Here is a 25,191-nt window from a genome sequence, read left to right as displayed (position 1 = left end):
GTAACTGCATTGATGGGTAAGGGAAGAGCAACTGATACCATTTACCTTGACTTCTGTGAGACCTCTGACCTCACCCCACACATCATCATTTTTGCTAAATTAGTGAGATGGGAGGAAAGTTGTAAATGCCCCATCCCTTGAAGTGCTCAAGGTCAGGTTGGATGCAACTTCCAGCATCCTAATCTAGAGTAAGTCTCTGCCCACTGCAAAGATGTTGGAAATAGATCATATTTAAATGTTCCTTCCAGCCCAAATCATTCTATGATGCAATGCTGCAATTCTATGATTCTCTGTTCAAATAGGAATCTCTAACACTTATACTTACATTTGGCAAATTGATACATGTGCCTCTGTTCTGACATGGCCTTGAAGAACATTCATTGATGTCAATTTCACAGTTGTGACCAAAAAAACCTGAAGGGCAATTGCAAACATATCCAGACTGGTTATACTGACATATACCTCCATTCAGGCATGGCTGAGAGGCACAAGGATCACCAGATTCCTCACAAAATGGACCTAAAATAAATAAACATAAAAAAATACAGAGTGTTGGAGTGATGCTTGGCATGCTCTTTGACATTACTTCTTTACTATGTCGTGTTTCCATATTATTTCTCTTTGTTGCTGTTGTTGTTGTTGTTGTTGTTGTTGAGGGATTGAGAATCTTTTATTGTGTTTCTCTAAATTCTTTTACACTGTGAAGCTCCAATTACTGCCGGGGACATCTGTGAGCTATCCACCATCTAAAAAGCAAAGAATTTAACACAGTCCCAAATGCTTTGTTTGTTTTGGTTAATTAATGTGGTAGGGATCTCTGGGAGCAACTAATCCCATCTGTAGCAAGGGAAGGATGTGACTGGAGCCATGGTCCCATGAGATGCTGAATAGTCACTGAACATCTCACAGCAGTTATTATTAATGGAAGCTGAATCCAGTGGATTCCCAGACGAGGAGGTTTCTTCTCATTCTTGTTTACAGATCCAGCCAGTACTGAACCTGAATGTGCTTTCAGTAAGCAAACACACAATCACACACATATACACAGTACAAATCTGCAGGCCATGTGAATCATCATCAACAGTGTCTTTTTCCTTAGATAAACATGAACAGCAGACAAATGAGCATAAACACCAATGATGGCTCCAACTTTTTCCTTATCTCTGACTACTTAGAATTGAAGTTCAGCAATCAACATACACACCCCTTCATTTTCTAAATATTATAAAGATAAAGCCTCATTAGTTGATGCCTCAAGAATCAGCATAGATTTTAAGTCTGTCTGATTTCCATATCCAGATCCTGAACCTCTTGCTGATCTGCTGGCTCAGAGCTTGAGTTGTTCCAGATCTAGATGCCATTCTAGTTTCTGGCTAGTCTAGTTCAAATATCTATCACTCCCCACTATGAGAGGCATTAACACAGAAGTAGTAAAGAAAGATCGTTACTCAGTCTCTGTTGGCCTTGCAAGAAAAAAATCTGTAAAATTTCCCCAACTCACCTTCTTTAATTATTTGAAATTTCCATGTCTCTCACAAAATTCTCCCTTAAATGTCTGTGAAATTCAGTGCTTGCTCATGGTGGTCTGTGCAACATTTGTGAGCCACTTATCCTGTTACTTGTTGAACTCAGCAGTTTCTCATGTTATGTCCAGTAGCTTCCCATGTTCTCCTAAATTCTTGTAACCCTAGGCAGGATTTACCTGATCTTTCTGCATATTTTAACATTTATGAACTGTCTAAGTATTTTTGACAATTAGCTCGTTTTAATCCTGTGACATCCAAGATAAAGCAGAATTATAGCATCTAAGAATTTATTTCCATTTACTTCTGGAAAATTATGTATCAAATGTGCTTTTTGAATACATTTTACTTTGATGCTCTGATTCAAACCACCTCCCTAATACATACTTACAAATTACATCAGAAGAAATTTTTAGCAATTTGCTGTAGTAATAATGCAGCTTTGTAATAAGTTCCTTGTGAAGCAGTAATATGTATTGATTCAATATTTTGTTAGTAATTTGAATCCACTGACTTAAAAATAGATATTCATAAAAGAATAAATTATACTTTACAACAAGATGTATAATTTCTAAATGGTAAACAAAATACTTTTACTCAAATAGTAAACTACAGGATAAACATAACCAATTAATTACAAACCACTTAATAGATAAGTATATGAACCTCCAATAATTGAATTATGAATAGAATAGCTATCTAAAGCAACTGAAAATATGTGGAGCAACATTTACCAGAGGAGTGAAATATAACACTCTGTCTCCATTATATACCAGAACTGCTGATATGACAGGGTCAAAACATTTCCTTTTTTAATTCAGTTCAGTAGAAATAGTTATTCCAATAAGGCAAAATGAATTGGATCTATCTTTTATGACAGATTATTCACTTGCCTTTAGCATCAGAGGACACTCAAGCATCTTTCAAAAATTTTTGCTATCTCTCATCACCATAGTAACCAAATTACAGTACATTGCAAATTCCAGATGTTAGGGCTTGCTAATAGAGCAAGCTAAGGAGGCTAGTCCTCAGAAAAAGGTCATTAATTGCTATTAGTGCATATATATAAGACAATATTTGCAACATGACGTGAGGGGGATTGGTGAATTCTCTCTTATTATTCAATTTACTGTCTAGCTGTCCTGTTCTACTTCAGTGCAACACTGTACCCCAGCAGTACTCATAGATGAGGGTATATATCAAGGCTCACCTTATTTTTTCTCCATTATTAGCCGCATTTGACAATAATGGGTGCTCCTGTCCCATCCACAGTAACAATCAGAAGAAGGAAAATGAGCAAAACAATGACCCCATTTGCTCTACCCAAAGGAAAGCCAGAAAGTGAAATCTCACTAGGTGAATGGAATAATGAGGTTTTCCTGCCATTGTTTCTACCCCTGAATCCATTCACTCCTCCATGGTTTTTTGTGCCACCATTACCAAGCATTTCTTAGCCTCCTGTTAAAAAATGGCTCTTAATGGGATTATTAGAACAAAGAAAGACTAAATGAACAAAACAGGATGGAACAATGAAGACCAGTGGGGAAAACCAGATGAAAGAGATGCCTTTGGTAATGTTATGGTTATCTACAGCAAACTAGGAAAATAGTATTACTCTGCTAAAAAAAAAAAAAAAAAGTGATAGTGCAACATTCTTTTAAGAGTACACTAAAGTAGCTAGAAGAGGAAGAAAGAAAAGCCTGAGAGTGGATAGAGAAACACTGTCAATCACTCCATGAGAACTATATAAAGGAAAACTGCAGGTTTCAAGGATGGCAAAAGAAAGGAAAAGATATTTAGCTTATTACTCTTTTGTCCTTGGCATTTCCTTGCAAAGTGAGCATTTTTTTTTTTGTTTTGAGAAAGAACAGCACATTTAACGGAAATTGGTAGCCAATTATCTAACTAGATGAAGGGATTTAAATTTAAATGAAGATATTAACTTGTGGTCTAAAACACAAGTCACATCTACCAATGTTTTTTACAAAGAATTCAGTCTTGAGCTAGAATTTTTTCCTTACTCATTGAAAGTAATTATATCTTTCATATTCATCTACTTTATAATTTCCTGTGTTCAGCATCTTATGTGAAAAACAAGAGCAACTTTCTTTCACCTGAACACCCATTCCTGATGAGTTTGACAAATCAAGTCAATAAATGTAATTCTGAAGAATGAGTGGTTTGAGATTTTTATTCTATCATTCCCAAACCTGATGTCACACTCAATCTATTTGCTAAATAAGATTAAAAGGTGACTTGAGTACAGCTCTTGGATAGGGAAAATATTAAGCACTAAAGGGACCATTAATTCAGAGTGTAAGAAAAGCAAATGACTGAAAAGAGAAGCAGAATGATATGATGTGAGAAAAACCTCACACATTTTTACCAGAGATCTCTTTACCTGACTGCCATGAAAGAATTGAATTCTAGATTTGTTGTCTTCACATCAATGTGTTTCAAAAAATACTTCTTTAACTTCATACAAGACAACTGCATAGAAGAAGACATATGTAATATAATAAGCTTTGGTCAGAAAAGATGAATGACTGGTCCTCTAAACTTGCAAATCTGTTTATCTACTTTGAATCAAGATGTATACAAACCCTTTCAAAAGTTGTGAAAATCAGAAATTATTTCTGAATTCTTTTACTAAAATGTACATGTTTTGTCAATATCAGTGGCTCTTGTTGCAATATGTTTAAATAAATACTGAAATTCATATCCATGTTAACACTTACTGACTTCTTGAATGTTGTGGTTAGAAGCATGGTAAAGGGGAAATAGGACAAAAATAGATCTTTATAATCTGATGTCTAATGCAAGCCCCAGAAAAAGGACAATATTTAAACAATGCAGCTAGGATCAACAAATCAGTCCAACTAGTGTATGCATATTTGAAATTTTTGTACATCTTCTGAAGACCTGAGACTAAAATTGAAAAAAAAAAAGAAAGGCAAGACAAATTGTCTTAACTGCACAGATTTGATATATAACCTTCAATTTTACTTTGATATCAATAAAAACATGGTATAGGCATAGTATGTGCCCTAGATGCTGTGCATTTCTGTTACCAACAATTTCAACAGAAGTAATTTTTCCCTCAGTGAGATCCAAAAAGAGACATTTGCTTAAAATACTGAAGTCCCATTAGTACTTGCTGATGAATGATCAGCTACTCAAAGCTTATTCAAATTCTCAGGAAGATAAATGCAGAAACCATGTTCTAATGGGAGTTGGTTGATTCCTGAAACTTCAGAGTGGAAAAAAAATAGTTGTCAGCTTGATTGAATACCCTGATTAAAGAGGAATTTCCAAGAAATTAAAAGTATCATCAGTAGGATCAGTTCACCTTTGTCTTAAATATAATGAATTCCTGTTTGCTTTACTTCAATAAAATAAAAATTGTGGAAGATTAAAAAGCAGGAACAAATGAGCAAAGATTATCTGATAGACCAAAATGTTAATGAATTTTAGTTTAAGGAACTGAACCTTATTTCCCGCATCCTCGGTTGTTTTTACACATGAAAAGAATAAAATCTTTCACCAAAACAAAACTAATGACAGAAGAACCCCTGTCACAGACATATTTTATGAAAAATCCTTTTGTTAGGATTTTTTCTCCTGAGAAGCTGAGAGGCCTCAGAAATGAAAGGTAAACAATAATTATCTGCTGCTGTGGAATGTAACAGGTGCATCTTTGATTGGTCTCATGCAATTGTTTTTAATTAATGGCCAATCACAGTCCAGCTGTATTGGACTCTCTGGTCAGTCACAAGGTTTTATTATCATTCCTTTCTATTCCTTGCTAGCCTTCTGATGAAATCCTTTCTTCTATTCTTTTAGTATAGTTTTAATAAATCATTTTCTTTTAATATAATATATATCATAAAATAATAAATCAGCCTTCTGAAACATGGAGTCAAGATTCTGGTCTCTTCCCTCGTCCTGGGACCCCTTCGAACACCACCACAAACCCCAGCTTGTCCTTGTTCAATTTGACTGTATCCAACCTAGCCTTCCTTTCTATGGTTTCATTGCCATGTTATAGTGATAACCCATTTAAAGACAAAGGACATTCCTGATGTCATTGATAAACGTCACTCAATTTGTTAAGATATCACATAGTGATACTTACATACATATCTGCATTTACTGATTAAAATAAGTAGTTTCTATTTCAATTGCAGTATTTCTGGACTTCACATTTATGGAAACATTTTTCTTTCCAAGCAGTAAAATATGTTAAGAATCATAGTAGCATACTACACTTTATTATGATATAAGTGCTCTCATTTTGTTGTTCCTCTAATGAAAAGTCAATATTTTCTAGAGCAGTTATGCAAAAGGCAGAGTAGACTGGTTCAGGAAACAGCATATGTTATTGTCAATTATTTGTACTTGTCTCAGAATAGAGCAATACTATTTCAGGGTTAAGATAAAAAATTAAGTATGTAGTGGGAGAGAGATTTATTTGGAAGAGAGATTTATTTTCAGTATAATTGAAGCAAGTGACTGCCACTTGATGCAATCAATGATACACAATAGGCAGTAGACTGAATAAAGGCTGAGTATGAAGACAAGTATAAAAACCTAATTTTTAAAAACTACCATTATTATTTTTATATGTTCAGCTTCTATCTAGAATTATAGAAACCTGCACAATGTCCTTACACATGCCACTGATGTGTATTATGCAAATGAACAACTAATTAGTAAACAACTCTTTTAATCTGATGACCATCAGATTTCAATTTATTCAGTTGTGAAAAGATTTCTACTATTAAATAATTCCTATCTTTTTAGTTTCATTTAAAAAATTATTAAAATTAGTTTAGTCCAGTCCACTTCTTGTTTTCACCTTCATGAGCTTCATCAGATATCCTTCATTTTAAATGTAAAACTGAAAAGTGTCGCAGACATCTTTTCACTAAAAATCCTTTCTTTAGGACTTTTCCTTCTGAGAAGCTAAGAGGCCTCAGAGACAGAATGTAAACAGTGGTTATCTGCTGCTGTGGAATGCAACAGGTCCACCTGTGATTGGCCCATCTTCGATGTTTATAATTAATGGCCAATCAAGGACCGACCTATCTTGGACAGAGTCCGAGAGAGCTGCTTTTGTTACCATTCTTTCTTTTTCTATTCTTAGTTAGCTAGCTTCTGAGGAAACCTTTTCCTTTCCTATTTCTTTTTAGTATAGTTATAATGTTATATATATATTATAAAATAATAAATCAAGCCTTCTGATCATGGAGTCAACATTCTCGTCTCTTCCCTCATCCTGAAAACCCCTGTGAATATGGTCACAGAAAAGTGTTTTTAAAATTTTTCTCTGTAGAATGATTCTATTTTTTTCTATTTAAAAGTATCACTGAATCACAAGTTCTTGTCTTATATATCTGGACCCTGAAATATATCAATACTTCTATTACTGTGCTAAAATAATTAATCTTTAAATTCTTTTAAATACAGTATTTGCATCTTCATATGCATTTCTAATCAAAACTGATGAATGATACCTTGTTTTTCATGTAGATGAAGTTTCAGTAGGTCTTTCATGGAGTAAAAATCTCTGAAAGATTATAAGAGCTATAATCCTAATTTTAGACCAAAAAGGAAACAGCAAAGTTCACTGATGTTCTTTATAGAAAAGCTCCAATCAGCATATATGAAAATGGACATTTTAGAAGTAAATGAATGAGAAGAACATTAGCTTCCATCAGAGGGAAGCCTATTAGAGAAAAAATTATAGTACTTCTGGAAAAACTCATCAAGAGTCCTTAAAAACTTTCAGTTTTACCTCTTATCTTGGCTAACCACACTGTTCCAAAGATAGTGTGAGCTAATAAAACTGGTCTGATCCTGAGCAGATGCCATCCTGGCTGCTGCTAAGGCAGTGTGCGTAGGCCGTCCTTGCTTCTGGAGGACTGTTATTCCCTGGGCAAGAGCAGGGCATCACCCTAGGTGTAAGAGATCATATACCATTCCTCACTTAAAATCACTTCCTAGTGCCTCCGTCTGTTGCAGAAAGGGGTGTTCAAAATGTTGCTAGAGGCATCAGGATAAGAGCTATAATGTTCAGATTGATAGTTATGACTTTTGTCAAGAACACCAATGCTGCCCAATCACTAAATGCCCAGATTTAAAATGGTCTTTCTCTTTGCAGCCAGCTGAGGGTGTTCACCACACAGAAGAATATCTGAGTGTGCCCATTAGCAATGAATTCACTTCATGGGTTTTACTACAGTAAAAATGATATGATATCTTTCCAAACATTTTTTGGAAAGGTGGTTTCAAAATGTAGTGATTAAACAGTGTTTTCTCTGAGGCAATTTTCTACAGAAAGAATTAATTCAATTCCTCAACTGCTCATCAAGTGATAAGTTCTTGTCTATACTCCTTGTCTATACTGTTCCTGATGGCTCACATACTTCTGTGAGAAGCTCAGTTTTTTTGAATTCTGAGAAATTACACCTCTTAGAGATGAGATCACCTGGGATTCATAGACTTGCATTGTGCATGAGGTTTCTCAACATGGTTTCTAAAACTATGAATGGGAAACACACTTCTGATTAAAATCCTAAATGAAAACAGAGCAAGTAAATATGCTAAGCAGGACAGCCTTTTTCTTCATTAAAATTGAAAAGTATATGTGATTCCAAACTAAACTAGGTCAATAAATAAAAATTTTAGAAAGTAGGATACACAAGTCAACCAGATATTTTTTAAAAAATTATAGTTAAATCTGTGCTAACACGTTTACTTTGCATAATAATTTATTCTGAGTGCCTTCTTGCCACACTTTTCTTTGGCAAAGTGATATAGATTATATTTGTTGCATTATTCTTAATTCAGTTAGGCAAAATTACATGCCTCTCATATTTTTGGGCAGTCATAATTGTAATTATTTATGATTTATCTCAATGGAACCTCTGATAATCTAGTGTAAATCAGAAAAATCCTATAAAACATGTTGGATGGATCTAGACACATGACATCAACATATACATTAGGCATATTTATCAAATTCCTTCCTTTCTTTCTTTAAGAGGGGAAGTCAGCAGATGAAGAGTAAAATTTAGATATTTGGACACCATAACTTTAGGCTAATACCTATTGAGAGACAAATAAAGGAACTGACCTGCAATTGAAAGTTCCATAAAAAGCTTTTAAAATTTGGCTGTAAATGTCTGTACTATAGACATCAATATTCTGCAATCATGATTATGTCATAATAAATGTAAACCTTTAAGAATTCTAAGACTAGTTGGAGGCTTTTTTGCTGTTGACAATGATGGTGATAATTGCTATTATCCATCCTATTGGCAGTAATATTTTCAAGAATTCCTCTGACACTAGAATAAATTAAAGATGCAATAATTTACATAATGACAGTGGGCAGTTCAGTTAGTTATGTGAATCCAGGAAGAAGAGAATTAAATAAATCAGCCACCAGAAAGTTGGTATTCTTTTATTTCTCTGCTAATATACTTTTTAGAACAGATGACAGGTGATTAACTTTCTCTTCTCTCCTCAGTGTTACCAGCTGAATGATGGAAAAAGATGTATGGGCTGAAAAATCATGTAGTTTCATGAGAATACCCAAACACTTTCCTCCATAACAAATTATATGATTTGTGGCTTGGTCTTTTCTCTTGTTTGCAGTCAAAACTGTGTGAGAAGACAAAAAAAGCTTGTATAAACATGTGCCAAGCCATGTATCACCTCTAAATAAACAATATACAGCTATGGACAAATGCAGCTCACAGCAATAGCATATTATACACAGCTGCAAATACTGAATTTAAAAATATTGAAAAACTTTCACTACTTTCAAATTTTCAGATGAGAATATACAGTTGTTTAAACCCTTTAATTTCCTCAAATAGCTCGAACCTTTGGAATTCACTAATTTGTATGAATTCTTATTCCCTTAACAAAATTCTTTTCATAATCAGCTTGATAGATGTGAATAACTGAAGCCTGTGATTCATTTGTCTCCATAGTTTCACAGCTAATTATTGTTAAAAATTATATATCTTCTTTTTATAATCTGTAGTAGTGTCGAAGCAGTATACAATTACTCAAGAAGAAAAAAATTGACATAGGGAATAGTCTTATCAAAAGATAATTGATTTTTCAAGTCTTTGACAAAGGAGTCTCTTCAAGATATATACATTTACTTTTGTTTTATCCTCAGAAATCACAAGTCTAAATGACAAGATACTTCTGTTACAGTGAAAGAGGATTTTGGCTGAGATGAATTCCTACTAAATTGCTTAACAGTATTCAGAAACATGACTGTAGGCTTGAGACAGCTACTAAAGACCTGGGAAATGGGTCTTCAGGAGATATAGCCACTTGAAATTCAATAACCAAAGTAAGGGTTGAAAAGAAATGTAAATTATAGGAACATATTCTGGGAAGGTGTGCCCTTGGGCAACTGCAGAGTACAGGGATGTGTGCTAAATAAGGGAAGTCTGGGACAGCACAGGGATTGAATATTTTGAAGAGAAGCAGGACACACCATGTGATATAGAAAGTGAGACCAAAAAAAGGCTTGAATCTCAGGATTAGAGAAGCACATCACAGCAGTAGTAGGATGGGCTGAGTAATTACCAATAGACCTGTTTTGATACCTTTTGTATCCTAGGAGGGAGAGAAAAAAATGTTGAGGGTACATGTTTAAATAAAAATAGTTTATAACCTGTATGTGGCTGGTGAGGAAAATAAACTGTTGGTGTTTTATCTTGAGTATTTTGATACTGCTGACTTTTTTTATCCTAGCTACAAAATTTTAAACAAATCAATTGTCAAAAGGTCTCAAGAGTTCCATTGGGTTAATGTCTAAAATGCAGGCTGGTCAAATGGATAAAGTGTGGGATATGGCTTTATATTTATAGCATTTTCTCCAAAATCCTGCCTTTAAATGTCAATACATAATGACACATAATGATGTGTAGCAAGATAATGGCAGCAATATAACAAACACAAATCTGACGGAAAGTGAAAAAAAAAAAATTAATGTAGAAGACACTTGCTGGATTAATGAGAGGACCCGTTCAGCAGTAAGTGAAAATTCTACAGAAGACTGTGTTTCTCTCCCCATTTTGGAGATTTCTGCTCAGTAATATATAAAAAAGCAAGCTCACATGACCTAACTCAGAAATTTAAAAACTAGAGGTACACTCTAACCCCTGTTAGAACCAACAGTTTAAACTGGACACCTTTAAAAGATGCCTCATTCCATCCAAAAAAACATATCTAGGACTGATTGTTCATGGGATGTTTGCTTTTCTTCTAACTAAACATGGCAAACTAAATGAGTATTTCAGGTTAGATACTAAACTCTAGACATCTGATGTTTCATAATATTCAGTCAGTCAAAGTTTGCTAAACAAATGGATTCAAGCTCATAAGATAATAGACTTTTACAACAGATTCATCTTCAAAAGCATTCCCATTCTAGCAATCTCTGAAGGCTATTTGATAAAAATGGGTTTCTTGAGTCTCTCACTTTTACTGCCAAAGTAATGTATTTTGAAGTGATTGGCTTCTGTTTGGAAAAAGGTCACATATCTTGGAAGAAAAGCAAATACAAATATGAGGTATTCCTATCTATTTAGGGATTTCATTCACACATATACTTAGTAATAAATTAAAATGGGCAATGATTATGCAAGCTTCCATTTTCATATATGGTATTTTTATCTGCATCTATAATTTTGATTCATTTTGAAAAATGCCCTAGATTTAAATTATCTAAGTTTTTGCTTTTATTTATATGAAGTTTGAATAGTGGGGCAAATAAGTTTTATTTTTTTAAAATAAAGGGCTTTAAATCTATCAGCAAGAAAAAACAAAGGAATCTTCAAAGATTTCTCTAAGATTTGAAAACCTTTTGAAATAGTGACTCTGTCATAATTCACTGGTGGTCATTATCTCCTTGTAAGATAAATTTGGCTTTTGTCTAGTTAGTAGTCTAGAAATCATGGATACACAGCATGGAATTCCTTTTAAATGAAGACAGACATTATTTTACTTATATGTTTGAAGCAATATTGATTCTATACACTGGGCTTTATCCCTCCTGGAGATAGTGATACTGTTTGTAAAACTCTGTTTTGTTGCTAATTCCATAAAATAAGTAAATGAGTTTTACTAAATTTGAAATGTGTATAGTCATCAGCTTTTCAAAGTGAAAAAAAAAGAACTGCATGCAATCTCTGATGTTTCTAGTGTTTGAATTTAATTCATGAATTAAGTGGATTATGTGTTGTGTTCTGTTGACCCATGGTAGGATGTCAAATAAACATTCAGCTACTTTGAAGACACATTGTGTGAAACCATCAATTTCCAGAACTTGAAATAAATCATATGATGCTATTATAGACTGTAAGCCCTATGGTCCTTTGTATTTTAATTAATTATTAAAAATATTATAGTGACCACCGTACTCACATAATTTTGAAGTGATTGCCTGCCATGGAGATTTTCTTCCTTCAAAAATTTTTATTAAATATTTTTAGAAAGCTCTTTGCTTACCTTCTTGCATATGGATGCTAGAGCTACTTGCTTTCTTTGTGCTCATTCACATCAAAGAACAGAAGACTGCAGCTATGATAACAGTCAGGAAAGGGTACATTGTTATGGATGTTGCCTCTGGGTAGGTATGGATCTGAGGGCATTCTGAAGTATCGAAGAGGAATTTGAAGTTGAGATACTATTTAGAGTGGGAAGACAAGCCAAGTGAGGTCTGGTCTTGGGAAAGTGATCTTTGATATGAGGACAAAGGTTGACTTGCTTGGAGTGCACTGTGGCATCACAGATCCTGCAGCACAGCGACCCTAAGGTTTCAGGACCACTGCTCACTATAGTGAACAAGCTGCATTTTCTCAATAAAGTCCTCACTGTGAAATGCCATAATTTGTAAATGTAAAAGGTCCACTATATATTCAGTGTCTGCTATTATTAACTAAATCTGCAAGTGTTTCCTGTGCTGCCTTTTAAACTGTGTTCCAAAAGTATAAGTTAACTATTTTCATATTTACTAAGCAAGAAAGTGGATAAGTGGATAAGACATCAGTAAATATGTCTTTGTTTTCTAGTGTTTAGAGAACTTATATAGCAGCTCTGAAATGCATGATGTTGTTAAGATTCTTGTTCCTTTCACAGATAAAGATAAGGATCTTGTCCTTTTGTCCAGAGTCCAGAATCAAACATATCTCTTTTCCTCTGTACTAATAATTTCCATGAAAAATGAAGACATTGCAAAGCATCGTGTTACAAATCTCATGTTAAACAACTGTAGATTGCTCTTAATGACACAGATTTGCCATGTGTTTAACTTTTGGGTTTATTTCTATCTAGAAACTAAAAATGGTTTGTAATATTGTTATTCACACTTAGTTTAAGATAATTTCACCACAGACATAGAGTGTAAGCACAGGGGCACTAGGAAGACTTTAGTCCAACCTCGTGCTTGAAGCAAAATGAACTATGAAGTCAGACCAGGTTAGTCATGGGTTTATCTATCCTAGTCTTCTAAGTCACTTAAAAGGAAGACTGTAATCTCTCTGGGAAACCTGTTCCAGTGTAGGATATCCCATTGTTTCCTTCCCGACTTCCTTGGGCACTCCCAGCCTCTTTGCTGGTAGGGTGGTGTTTGAAGCAGAAAAGGACTTGATGCTGTGCAAGCCCCGCTCAGCAGAAACAGAAAACCCTCTGTGTTATCAGCACTGTTTCCAGCACAAATCCAAAACAAATCCACATACCAGCCACTGTGAATGAAATGAACTCCACCCCAGCCAAAATTGGTACATCTGCCTTTATGCAGAAAGAGGCGCTAATAGGCCCTGCCATAGGATAAGATTTTGAGCCAGGACTCTGAAGTGTTAAATTTCAAAGATAAAACTGCAAGAAATATTGAGTAATTTGTAAATGCTAATGGTAAGTCCAGATGTGATGTGGAACTGCAAGTCTAACATTAAATAAGGTTATTTGTTTTTTTATTTATATTACTTAATATCTTGTACTAAACCCTATATTTTGAGATTTTAAACATCTTTCTGTGCCAACCCTGAAGAGTAAAGAAATCTGTGCAATGAATTCTAATATCCTTTCTCCATCAATGGTAATTAATCACTACCCTGGAGAGAAAGATCGGTATACTCAATAGTGGTGTTATCAGTCTTGTGACTTTGTGCCTAGAAATATTTCCCAAAGCACAAACTTCTGGTGACATGTCATTATGCAAGGAACTTCACTTTAATTCTTAAAGGAAGTTTGTATGACAGGTGAAGAGAGTTCCAAGTGAAAAGGTTAAGTACTTGTTAGATCATTTTGTCACTAGGTATAAAATGTCAGTATAAGCTAATATATATTAAAATATTTTTAAAGTATGTGAGTGAGCAGTATAAATGAATGCCATCTGTCTTAATTTTTAACTTCTTTTTTTCTTTTTTTTTGGTCACAAAAACCTTTAAAAAACAGCAGAATTAAATATTTAAGAATTTAGAAAAATAACTCCAAAAATCTGGTAGCACTAGGGAATGGACGTTTCTTCCCAAGTACTTTGCTTATAGCTGATTATCTGATTTTAAAACTACTCACATTTCAGACTAGAGGTTACAATTAGATATTAGGATGAAATTCCTTACTGGGAAGATGGTGAGGCACTGGTATGGGTTGCCCAGAATAGTCATGATGCTCCATCCCTGGAATTTTTTTCAAAGCCCCAGGTTGGATGGGGCTTTGAAAAACCTCATCTAGAGGACTGTGTCCCTGCACATGGCACAGGGCTTGGAAATAGATGATCTTTCAAGTCCCTTCCAACACAAACCATTCTGCAACTCTATGATTCAGACTGAAAAAACCCAAATACAATCTGAATTAGTGAATTCAACCTTACTCAACATGTAGTATTGTCAGGCCAGATCTATTGGAGCTGCTATGCTATTTTTCATTGCATGAGTTTTTGGAAATTAACTGAGAACCGTAAAAATTAGCTAGATGAATTTTTGAGCTATTTAGGCGCTACATGATAGTATCACTTTATCTCATGCCACAGGACTAGAGCTACATCTCCAAAGACACTGCTCTTGAAAATGGAACCAAAAAGAAGGAAAGTTTCTAAATACTGCTTATTGTCTCACTTGCTATTTTACAACTAATGTTATCTTTTCCTTGGTGTTTAGGCTGTGGATGACCTGGGATATCAAGTGATAAAAGTAGTTTGTATATAAAACAAAGAACTAAAGAAAGTAACAAAATGGCATAGGGAACTCAAAGGTCCATATGATGTAGACTTCTGGATTACAGCTGTGATGTTTATAGAAGGCATTTCTTCCTCCTATGTCTCAAGTCTAGAGTTTACTTGTGTGTATATTTTGTTGTTTTTCTGGTTTGGTTTATTTTTATTTTACATTATTATTTTTATTTTAAATACATTTTTCTAATCACAGACTACTTTCTTTTCCCAGACTGCCAGCTGAAGCCTTATCCCTCAGGCATGAAGAGTTATTGTTTGCCTGGCAAAGACTGAAGGATGGAAGTGTGCCCTCCTCCTCAGGGGCCATCTCCAGAGATGTAGCTGGGGCAGGGGAGGCAGCAGTTATGAAACTTAGCTCAGATCAAGGTGAGTCTGCACTGCTGGGCCAGTACAGAACCTGAAGGGCAAAAATCACATATTCACTGCACTACACAAGCCTTACAGTGTCTCACAGGTGGAAGAAGCTGCCAGCCAGCTAATCAGTAGTGTATTTACCCTCTAACTGGCAAGACAAAAAGGCAATCTGGTGTAAATACACTGAAGAATTTATGTTATCCTCTTTAGAAAGCACTTCAGATTATCCATCAACCTATTGTCTTGTTATCCAAAACTGTATCTTCTTGATTTTATTCATTCTGCTATGGAAAAATGTTCAGTTTTCATTTTATGCAGAACACTGATTTACAAGATAAAGACTTGAAAGTTTCATCCATCCTCAAAGCCCACATGATCCAATAAGCCAAAAAGCTGGGGGGCATCATTCTGACATATTTTCAAATTTGTCATTTGTTCTGTCTTCATGTCCTTGCTTTTTGCTCATTTATAAATATATTCTGTTTATTTTTAATTCTTACTTTTTATAGGATAGAGTTATTTTTCTTCATAATTGTATGTATGTGTTAAGGATTGTGCTAAAAACAGTGTTGATAACACATGAGGGTTATAGTTATAGCTAAGCAGTGCTCAAAGTGTCAAGGCCTTTTCATGCTGTGCAGAGAAATTGTGGCTATCCCATTCCTGGAAGTGTTCAAAGCCAGGCTGGATGGGGTTTTGAGCAACCTGGTCTAGTGGGAGTTTTCCCTGCTCATGGCAGGAGGGTTGGAACTAGATGATCTCTCTAGTCTCTTATGATTCTATGCTTCACACAGTGCCCCACTGCTGTAAATAGGTGTCCCTGAAGGGGTAATAATTAGCATTGACTTCATGATTCTCAGAAGGCTGATCTATCACTTCATTACACTAAGAAACCCATTGCACTTACCAACAGTTACAATACAGGTCGACCCAATTGGTCCTTCAATCTAAACACCATCACCATTGGCCAATTAAGAAATCACCCTTATGTAATTGTTTCTTGTTCTTTTTTCTGATCTTCTCACAGCTTTTCCCCAGGATAATGCCTGGGAAAGTTGTGTGTTTCTCTCTGTGGCCTGAGAGCTGCTACCATCCCGCACCAGTGAAGAGGCTGGATGTGCATGAGAAGTTGGGAGGGGACACGGAGGGGACAGCTGACCCCAAGCCACCCAAGGGATATCCCAGACCATCTGACACTGTACTCAGCAAGAAGAAGTAAGGGGAAGAAGGCACTAGTGGAGGGACATTTCAACTTTCTGCATTTGTTGTCCCAAGTAACTAACATATAATGGAGCCCTGCTTTCCTCAAAACAGCAGAACATCTGTCCCCTGATGGCCACTATTGAATGAATTACTTGTTTTGCTTTTCCTGTGTGCATGGCTTTTTTCTTTTCCTACTGAACTGTCTCTATCTCATCCCATGAGATTTTTCACTTTTACCCTTTCAATTCTTTCCCTCCTTTCCACTTGGATGCCCTGTTTCTGGGTTTGATTTTTTGGCAAACAGTTCAGTCATCCTAGCTCCTAGAAAGTTCCCTCCAACACCACTGACTCATGTCTATCTGATGCTTACTCCTCTCCAGTAGTCTTTTTCATAAGCTGCTGTATATTGCTTTTTTCTCCTCTTTCCTACACTGCCATGTTAAGGCTTCTACCCCATGTCTGCACAGTTTTGACTCTGGAAGAAATAATCTTTAGTCTTATTTTTTGATAAAAGGGCATGTTAACTGAGATTGAAAAACAAGAGTAATTTTTTGTTACCCACATTTTTAAGTGTCCTGGTGGATGGGTGCCACTATTACATAGTACTCATTTTATTATTTTAAAATGATGCTGCTGGTGTCGATAACTCTGACTCACTTATAGTCTGCTCTCCAGCCTGGCCTGTGACTGCCCTGTTGCATAGTGTCATTTAAAAAATTTGAATATTTGAATACTTTGAGTGCTACAAAAAATTAAGAAGCTACTGCTGATCTTGCATTTCTCTAAACAAGAGATATATTTACAATTAATATTATTTCTATAAATAAACACATGAAGATGTTTTTTAAAGAATGTTCTCCTTATCTCTCTAAATCTCTTATTCTCAGAAGAGAGGTGTGTGGGCATTTGTGTAGAGGCTGATTTTAGGAGATTCTCTTAAGCAAAGGTGCAAAAGTGCTGTAGTTATTGATGCAGTACCACAATCGAATATAAAAACAGTGAAAACTATTTATGCATTTACAGGTATTGATTATGGGCTTCTACTTATGAACATTGAATAAATTGTGATTATTTTGACTAGGTAGACAACATAGTGAAACATTTAGAATGTTAATACATGTGATAGGTTTTGGGTTTTGCGCTCAAGGTTCAAAGTTACAGTTGCTTTTTTGTGATCATGATCAGTGTGCTGGAAGGCTTTCAAGGGATTTATATGCTCAGAACACTGTCCTATTATGTGTATAAATCATTATGAAGAAAAATTAAAACAAGAACTGAATTCTTGGAAATGTGTCAAAATTTCTAGGGTCTTTTTCTCCCTGAAGAGTGATAAAAGATCTGTATTAATGGCTTGTTCAGAACTAGTGGAATTCTTTTGAAGCATAAACTAAATAATCAATCAATGATCATTATCTGCCCTGCTTTGAACTTTGTCTGTTTTGCAGGCAAGACCATCAGTGTCCAGCATGGATTCCAAATGAACCATGGGTTAAAAGCCATTTGCAAACTATCAAATATTCTTTATTTGGAGCTCCTGACATAAACTACTGACAGAATAAAATGTATAATCATGAATACGTAGACCAATAATTTGTCGACATATTAATTGCCAAAGCATTCAATTCTAAATTGAAATAGCATGGTAAAAGACCCAAATGTATTACAGTCTTTAATTACATAATGTTTCTTAGCATCATATATTTCTAGAAAAAATAAATGTAGTTCCTTTCATTTGTAGAAATGCTGGTCTTTCTAGTTGTATATGCAATTAGCTTTTTGAACACATAAACTTCAACCAGTCTTCTGTTCTTTGAAAGGATATAAAAAGATTTTTTTTTTAATGACAGACTGCCTGATATAAAAAGATAAGTGACTTTGCTTTCAAAAGGCACAATTCTATATTTTCATGACCTTGATTCATTACTATATGGACAAAGTTAAAGAAAAGATAGTGCTGAAAGGTGTACTATCTGTTAACTTCAGAGTGATTAATGACAAGACAAGTTATCAGGTATCTCAGAGCTGAGAACCCATTAGCTTGGGAGAAAGCTGTAAAGCCAGAGGGAAGAAATAAGTCATAGTAATAAAATGAGATGAAGGAATGTGGTTCTCTTGACTATAGATTGATATGCTCTTGTAGCCATACTAAGTGCCAAAAGGAAATTCAAATTACTTCTCATGTTCAATCTGGCTTTTAATTCAAACAAACTACCACAATTTGATCAATAAGCAGTAAGTGCTTAAGTAAGAGAAAAATAACAGTTTCCAGCAGCAAACCAAAGAAATTATTCTCTAGAGTGAGTTCATAAAACCAACAAGAAATGTTCAAATATAGGAAAAATTTTTATTTAGTAATTTTTCCCACTAACATAATTACAAAAAGAAACCTAGACTGTATCAAATAGAATTGCAAGCATACAATATAATTTAAATCAATAGATGTACATAATTTCTTTTTCTTCAGACTCTAGAGTTCTTCAGTCTACTCAATGTACTGCCTTGCAACTATTATAAATTTGCCTTTTGCAAGGATATCCATTGAAGAAAAGGAAAATATTTAGAATAAATTAATCTCAAGAGGAATTGTATGACATTTGCTTTACATTTCTAACTCCTTTGTATTTGCAATGATCTCCATAATTAAAAAAAAAATCCATACAGCATATAATTTCTCTACAGGAATGAACGGTAGTATGAACTCCATGTATGAATTCTTGTGCTAATAGGCACCCTCTGAAGTTTCTGTATTATAAAATAGTTTAACACAGTTATAAAGGCTTTCTGTGTTTTGAATAAAAGTGGTTTCAGGAACAATTCTGGTTATGTTTTCTTTTTATAAAACAATAGCAACAAAAAACCCACTGATATAAGCAAAACATGCTTTAGTTGTCAAGTGTTGATAAAATGATGCCTACTAAGTGATATTCTATGAAATTAATTGAGTAAAGGCTACCTGCTGGCTTTAAAGGGCAATAATAACAGTAAGAAACTGTGAAACTGCAGCTTTTTGTACTGAACACTTATTAAGCTCTTTATTCCTGCAGTGAAATAGATTTCTTTTGGACAAATAAGTGAAGAGTGCATGCCTGTGTTCTACATCAACTTGCAGTCATGGAACACCTAAGGGTGCAAATGATCAGGTCTTTCACATGCAGGTCATGGCAGTGACAAATCTAAGCAGGGAAGACTGTGAGTACGGAAAGGAAGCAGGCACTACACCCTAGAGCTCATGAAAGCTTCTAGATTGGTGACAGAACTTTGGAAAATAAGTTATATCTATCCAAATTGTGATAAAATACCCTCAGAACAAATACCACCTAATCATCAAGGCACCCACACTCTATAATTATTTTGATATTCTATAATTATCTAACATACAGTTGACATATTTAGGCTCAAGTCTACCCAGTTTGATGTGTTTGCTGCCTGTCTCCAGTGAAGTAACTGAGATTAATGGAGTTAAATGATATTTATTCACTTCTAATTAAAGTAACCTACTCTAGGGACATCAGCTTATTTATTTTTTGACACACTACATACACACATGATACATACCCAAACTCAGCGAAGTTACAAGAAATAGGAGGCTCTCTATACTACCCCAGAAGTTTGACAGGCTATAAATGATGAGGGAAAGTCATGCATATCATCAGCCAGAAAGAATTCACTCCATGAAAAACAACAGTTTTGGGAAATCATACTTAATTTTATCAAAATAGAGCTATGCCCACTTATTGTGGGGAAGATCATATTAATTTCACAAAAACTTACTGCACAATGCATGTATCTTAGGTCATGACATTTTGCCTTGTTAAAACCTATGTATTCAGAGATATCTTTATTTAGAAACACAGAGTGATCTAATACTATTGGTAGATTTGACACATCAGTGAGGAATTCAATTGTTTTAAAAGGACAATGATTAATAAATGTATATAATTAAATCCAGTTTAATTTGTGCAAAATAATGAATCACAAAGGAACAAAAAAACTACATTGAAAGCATGAGTACACAGTGAGTAGATGTGGTTTGACTATTTTTGGTTTTATTCATAAAATTACATAAATGCTTAAGCCTTTTGCTCCTCTTGTCCAATAAATCCATGGTTATCTTGGAGCTGCAATTCAGTACATTCAAAACTCATTTCTTGTGTTTCAAAATATGTATTCATTTACAGAATGCTGTTTGACTTGACGTTTTCAATTTTTTGTAAGTGATCACTGAACTAAATCCATAAAATTATGTTGGTCACACTGGAAAATGAGAGCCTGTAATTACAAATTATTGAAATTTGTTGGGGACAGCTTTTGCTGTGGATGGGTTTCAAAATACTACAGAAAAATAGGATGTAATCCAGTGAAATGTGCAGAGTACAATTAGATAAGAATACTCATATAATCATCTATGCAATAACTGAAAAAACAGTATTTGGAAATTAGTTCTATGCATTTAGAGCTTAACAATCAAAAATGTGAATCAGTAATTTTTTGTCATTCAAAAAAAAAGTTTAAATCAAAATACTTTCCTTATAAATAAAAATATATATATTTTCTGTAACTTGTGAAATGCATTCTCCTCTACTTTTTTTTCTTTAGGCATAGATACTAATTTGAGGCCATCAAATCATAGACTGATCTGGGTTGGAAGGGACTTTTAAATGTCCTCTTGTCAAACCACCCCTGCAAAGAGCTGGGACACTTTAAATGAGATCAGGTTGTTCAGAGCCCTGTCCAACCTGGCCTTGAATGTTTCTCCCATCTAGCACCTACCACCTGAATAGATAAGTAAAAGCCACAGATAGGAAAACTGAAATGGGAATATGCAATTGGTTCTTACTATGATCGCAAAATTTTACATATATTTTCTTCACTCTTCCTTTTGTTCTTGACTATATTAAGTCAAGCAGTGCAGAAAAGTAGAAAAAGTAACATGCTAATGCTGTAGGTAGAGTTTAAAGTATTTGGCCACCTTAACTGGAAGGCTTTAGGTTGCCAAACTGGAGGAAGAAAACAAACAGTACATGATTACTGACAAATCCTTTTTGTACCTAAGGAACTGGTAGGCCAGCTACAGGGTACAGAGAGGCAGGTGGTTATTTTACTCCTGTTAAGGGTAATATACTGACTATGAGGAAAGAAACAAGGAGGTCAGAAAGCTGTATAGGGTCACAAAGTTGATGGCATGATATGGCAAACCTTGAGTTCTTATTTAAAGAAAGGACCAAGATAAGCATAGCTCTGGGACAGGAAACAAAAATAGTATACTACTGAGTTTCAGAACACTGGTCATCATTACTGTAGTACTTTAATCAGCTGAGAAGGAAAAAAATATACCTTCATACATAGTCTAGGCATAGCAGTTTTCTAGCTAGATCACTGAGAGGTAGTGTAGATGTTGCAGGTGTCAGAATTACCTATGTAACATGAAGTTTGAGTGCACATATCAACCTATAGGTTTCTACATGTCACAGGATGCCTGACAATTATGATTTAAATACCAATCATAACACATTAAAGGGTTCAGTCAATTAATCAGAAGAACAGAGAATAAGAAATTAATGGAAGCCATTCTTAATGTTTAGCTTTTAAAAAGATCAAATGGAAAATGTCAAGTAATCAAGTTATTGCAAATACCTAGAAGACAATAAAGATACCATAAAATAGCAAAAATAGACAACACAAGTTGTAAGCTACAAATCTTGTCAAACCAGTCTATGTATATGGAAAACAACAAGTATGTTAATGACATTTATATCACATTTATTGTAATATACCATTTGGCATTGCTTTTCATAAATAGTTGAATAAAACGTATCCTAGTTCTGTCTCACATTACTTGTTCACTTGAAAAAACAATGTAAAATAGAAAGGGAGTCATTATAGGAACTCCTGCTTAAAAGAAGAAGCAGCATCAAAATTTAAATGAGCAGGTTTCACAAAGACAATTTGAATAAATTTGAGTTCAATATAAAGAAAAGAAAATCTTGGAATAATGTGATGGCAGCTTCCAAACACAAGAAGATTTCATGATTTTCCCTCCAAGAAAATCCTGTGATAGCATGAATGACCAAAATAGAGTAATCCAATCCATTGACTGAGTCAGCATGGCAGTCTGCATGATGTTTTGAGGACTGTTCAATACTACATAATTTGGAATTACCAGAATCTATACAGATAAGATTGTGCATATTATTTTAATTTTTTTACTAACATTATAATTTTGCTAGCTGTTATAGATATAATTTAAAATTATCATTTAGCATAAGGCTTTACAGAGCCTGAGTGCCATTCTTCTTGGGGTCCTAACAGACTAGCACCTACTAGCAAATACTTTCATGCCAGGATGTGCTACCAAAAAAGTGAAGGACAATGACTAGAAATCACATGCTGGTTGTCTTGTTGCAGCCTAATAAAAGAAAGTATTTTTTTCTTACAGGGAATGTTATGGGTATCCAGCAGTGGAGAAGAGGGATGAAGTAGATAACACTGGTATTAATTTAATATTTCATTTCTTTGATTATTTTTTCAGTCAGCATAGAAGTCAGGCAGCATACACTACCTCAGAGGATGCTCTTTGCTTTGTCAAAGGCAAATGTGAGATGTGTTTGAATTCTTCAAAAATAATTTAATCAGAACACTCTTAAAGTATAAATGTAAAACAGAGCTAGAGTAAAATGTAAAAACTGGCAAATAAACAAGCTGCTTACCATAAATGCTAAAATGTTTTAAAATGCTAATAAAGGAAAGTATAAATGTCAACAAAATGCAAAATGGTATCACATCAAACATCTTTCAGTGACTTCAAATTATATATATCCCTGTGATGGTGCTATTGCACAACAATTTAATGGAGACGATCAAATTCTGTCAACTGATGGAAAAGAAATCCTAAATCCTGGTGCAAGGCAAACAATTCAGGACCATTAAATCATTCATCTATCATTTCTGACAAAACGCTAAATGAAACTTACGCTACTCATCAAGAAGCAGATAGCAGCAGTATCACCTTTGTGATATGATTAAAACTACTTAACAGCTGCAATAGAGTAATTCAGCAGAAACTTGCAGTGTTCCCACCAAAATACAGATATATAGGAGACATTACTGGCTCAGAAAGACTGTGCTTCTGACAAAGTTCATACAAAGAACGTTTTTTCACTTGAAAGATAATGTTCACCTCTTCAAATAGAAAAATGACTCCTCAGGCATGATAATGACCATACTAATTCTCCCAGTGATAAAAATATTATTGGAGAATTATGCTTGACAGTGCTGATCCTAATAAATTTCTAGCTACTCTGTTCAGTTTCTGATTTTACTGGTTTTGGCTGGGATCAAGCCAATTTTATTCATAGTAGTATGGTGCTGTGTTTTAGATTTGTGATAAAAACTGTTCTGGCATGTTTTAGTTATTGCTGATCAGTGCTTACACACAGCATCAGGGGCCTTTTCTGCTCCTTGCCCCACTCTAACGATGTTCAAGCTGGGGGTGCAAAAGGAAGTGGGAAGGAACATGGCCAGATAGGTGACCACAACAGACCAAAGTGATATTCCACACCAGATTGCACCATGCTTAGCAACAAAAAGCTGGGAAAAGAAGGAAGAAAAGGAGGATATATGGAATGATGATATTTGTCTTCCCAAGTAACAATTACATGAGATGGAGCCCTACTTTCCTCGTGATGGCTGAACCTGCCCGCAGGAAGTGGTGAATGTCTTCCTTAATTTGCTGTTCATGTGTGGACTGGTTTACCTTTAGCTATTAAATTGTTTTTTATCTCAACCCATGAGTTTTCTCATCTTTACCCATTTGATTCTCTCCCCCTTCTCACTGGTGGGAGAGAGTGAGGCTGGGTAGGGCTTTCCTGCCTACTGGGGTTAAACTATAACCCTGATCAAAGATGCTATGATTTTTGCAACAAAGGAAATTTTAAAACAATATGCATCGATACAAACCACTCAGTACTATCAGCTATCAGATTCCCTGAATGCTTCAGAAAAAACCCATTATACAGGCAAGTTTACAAATATATTTTTTAATTCAATAAGGGTGAGACGCATCCTTGTTTAGCATATACTTTACGTCTTTCAGGGATAAAATTTACAATGAAATAACTTGTTTGATAGTAAAACCTGTACATTGTACTTAGGAATCTGTATTTGTCAGCAGAAAGGAATTTCTATTTGTCAGCATACATAAGAGAGAGTCTTTCTGTTAAATCAAAATTTATATAATTGCTGGGTTATAGACTGTTCTTTGCCAATCATTATGTACATATTAGGATATATGCAATATATCATCAACTCTTTTGATCAAAACAAGAAGTGATTAAGTCTTCACATCAAAATTGAGGAAATTAAGGACCTCATCCATCTTCACAGTACTGAAGAGCTAGAAGATGCTGAAAAGTCACTTAGATCTGTGCATTGCTACTGAATAACAGAAATCTGTGTGAGAATTCAGCTAGGCTGACAATATAACTGATAAAATATACATGGATAACAAAGAGATGAATTTGAGCTCTGTTTTTGAACATTAAAAACTCATCATTCATTATTTTGAATTCAAGTATGTTCTACTCATTTTTCAAAAACAGTTTTATGTAATGTATGGAAGTTAAGAAGCTTGCAGTCATCATAATAAGCATCTCAGTGTTTTCCATATGAGTCTGTATAAATTATTTTGCTAATTTAAAGTGACAGAATATAATTATGACTACTGAGAAATACAACACAGATGGATGTTTTTTTCACAAATACACTTATCCAGGTGTCTCTGTGTCAGGTAATAGACTGCTGCAACCTATTTTCACTGACCAGATAATATATACATACATGGCTGAA

The 25,191-nt window shown here is 34.6% G+C and overlaps 1 protein-coding gene across 1 annotated transcript in view; it reads right to left on the bottom strand.

Moving 5' to 3' along the window:
• Nucleotides 1-25,191, bottom strand: part of EYS (eyes shut homolog) — a 797,164-nt gene that overhangs the window by 751,137 nt on the left and 20,836 nt on the right. Inside the window, exon 3 of the mRNA XM_054514337.1 lies at nucleotides 326-519. Coding sequence (XP_054370312.1) covers nucleotides 326-519 — 194 coding nt within the window. The remainder of the gene's footprint in view (nucleotides 1-325; nucleotides 520-25,191) is intronic.

The sequence above is a fragment of the Molothrus ater genome, chromosome 3 (assembly GCF_012460135.2).
Source record: "Molothrus ater isolate BHLD 08-10-18 breed brown headed cowbird chromosome 3, BPBGC_Mater_1.1, whole genome shotgun sequence".
In the NCBI taxonomy this organism is placed as follows: domain Eukaryota; kingdom Metazoa; phylum Chordata; class Aves; order Passeriformes; family Icteridae; genus Molothrus; species Molothrus ater.
This window is presented reverse-complemented; position numbering and strand designations above follow the sequence as displayed.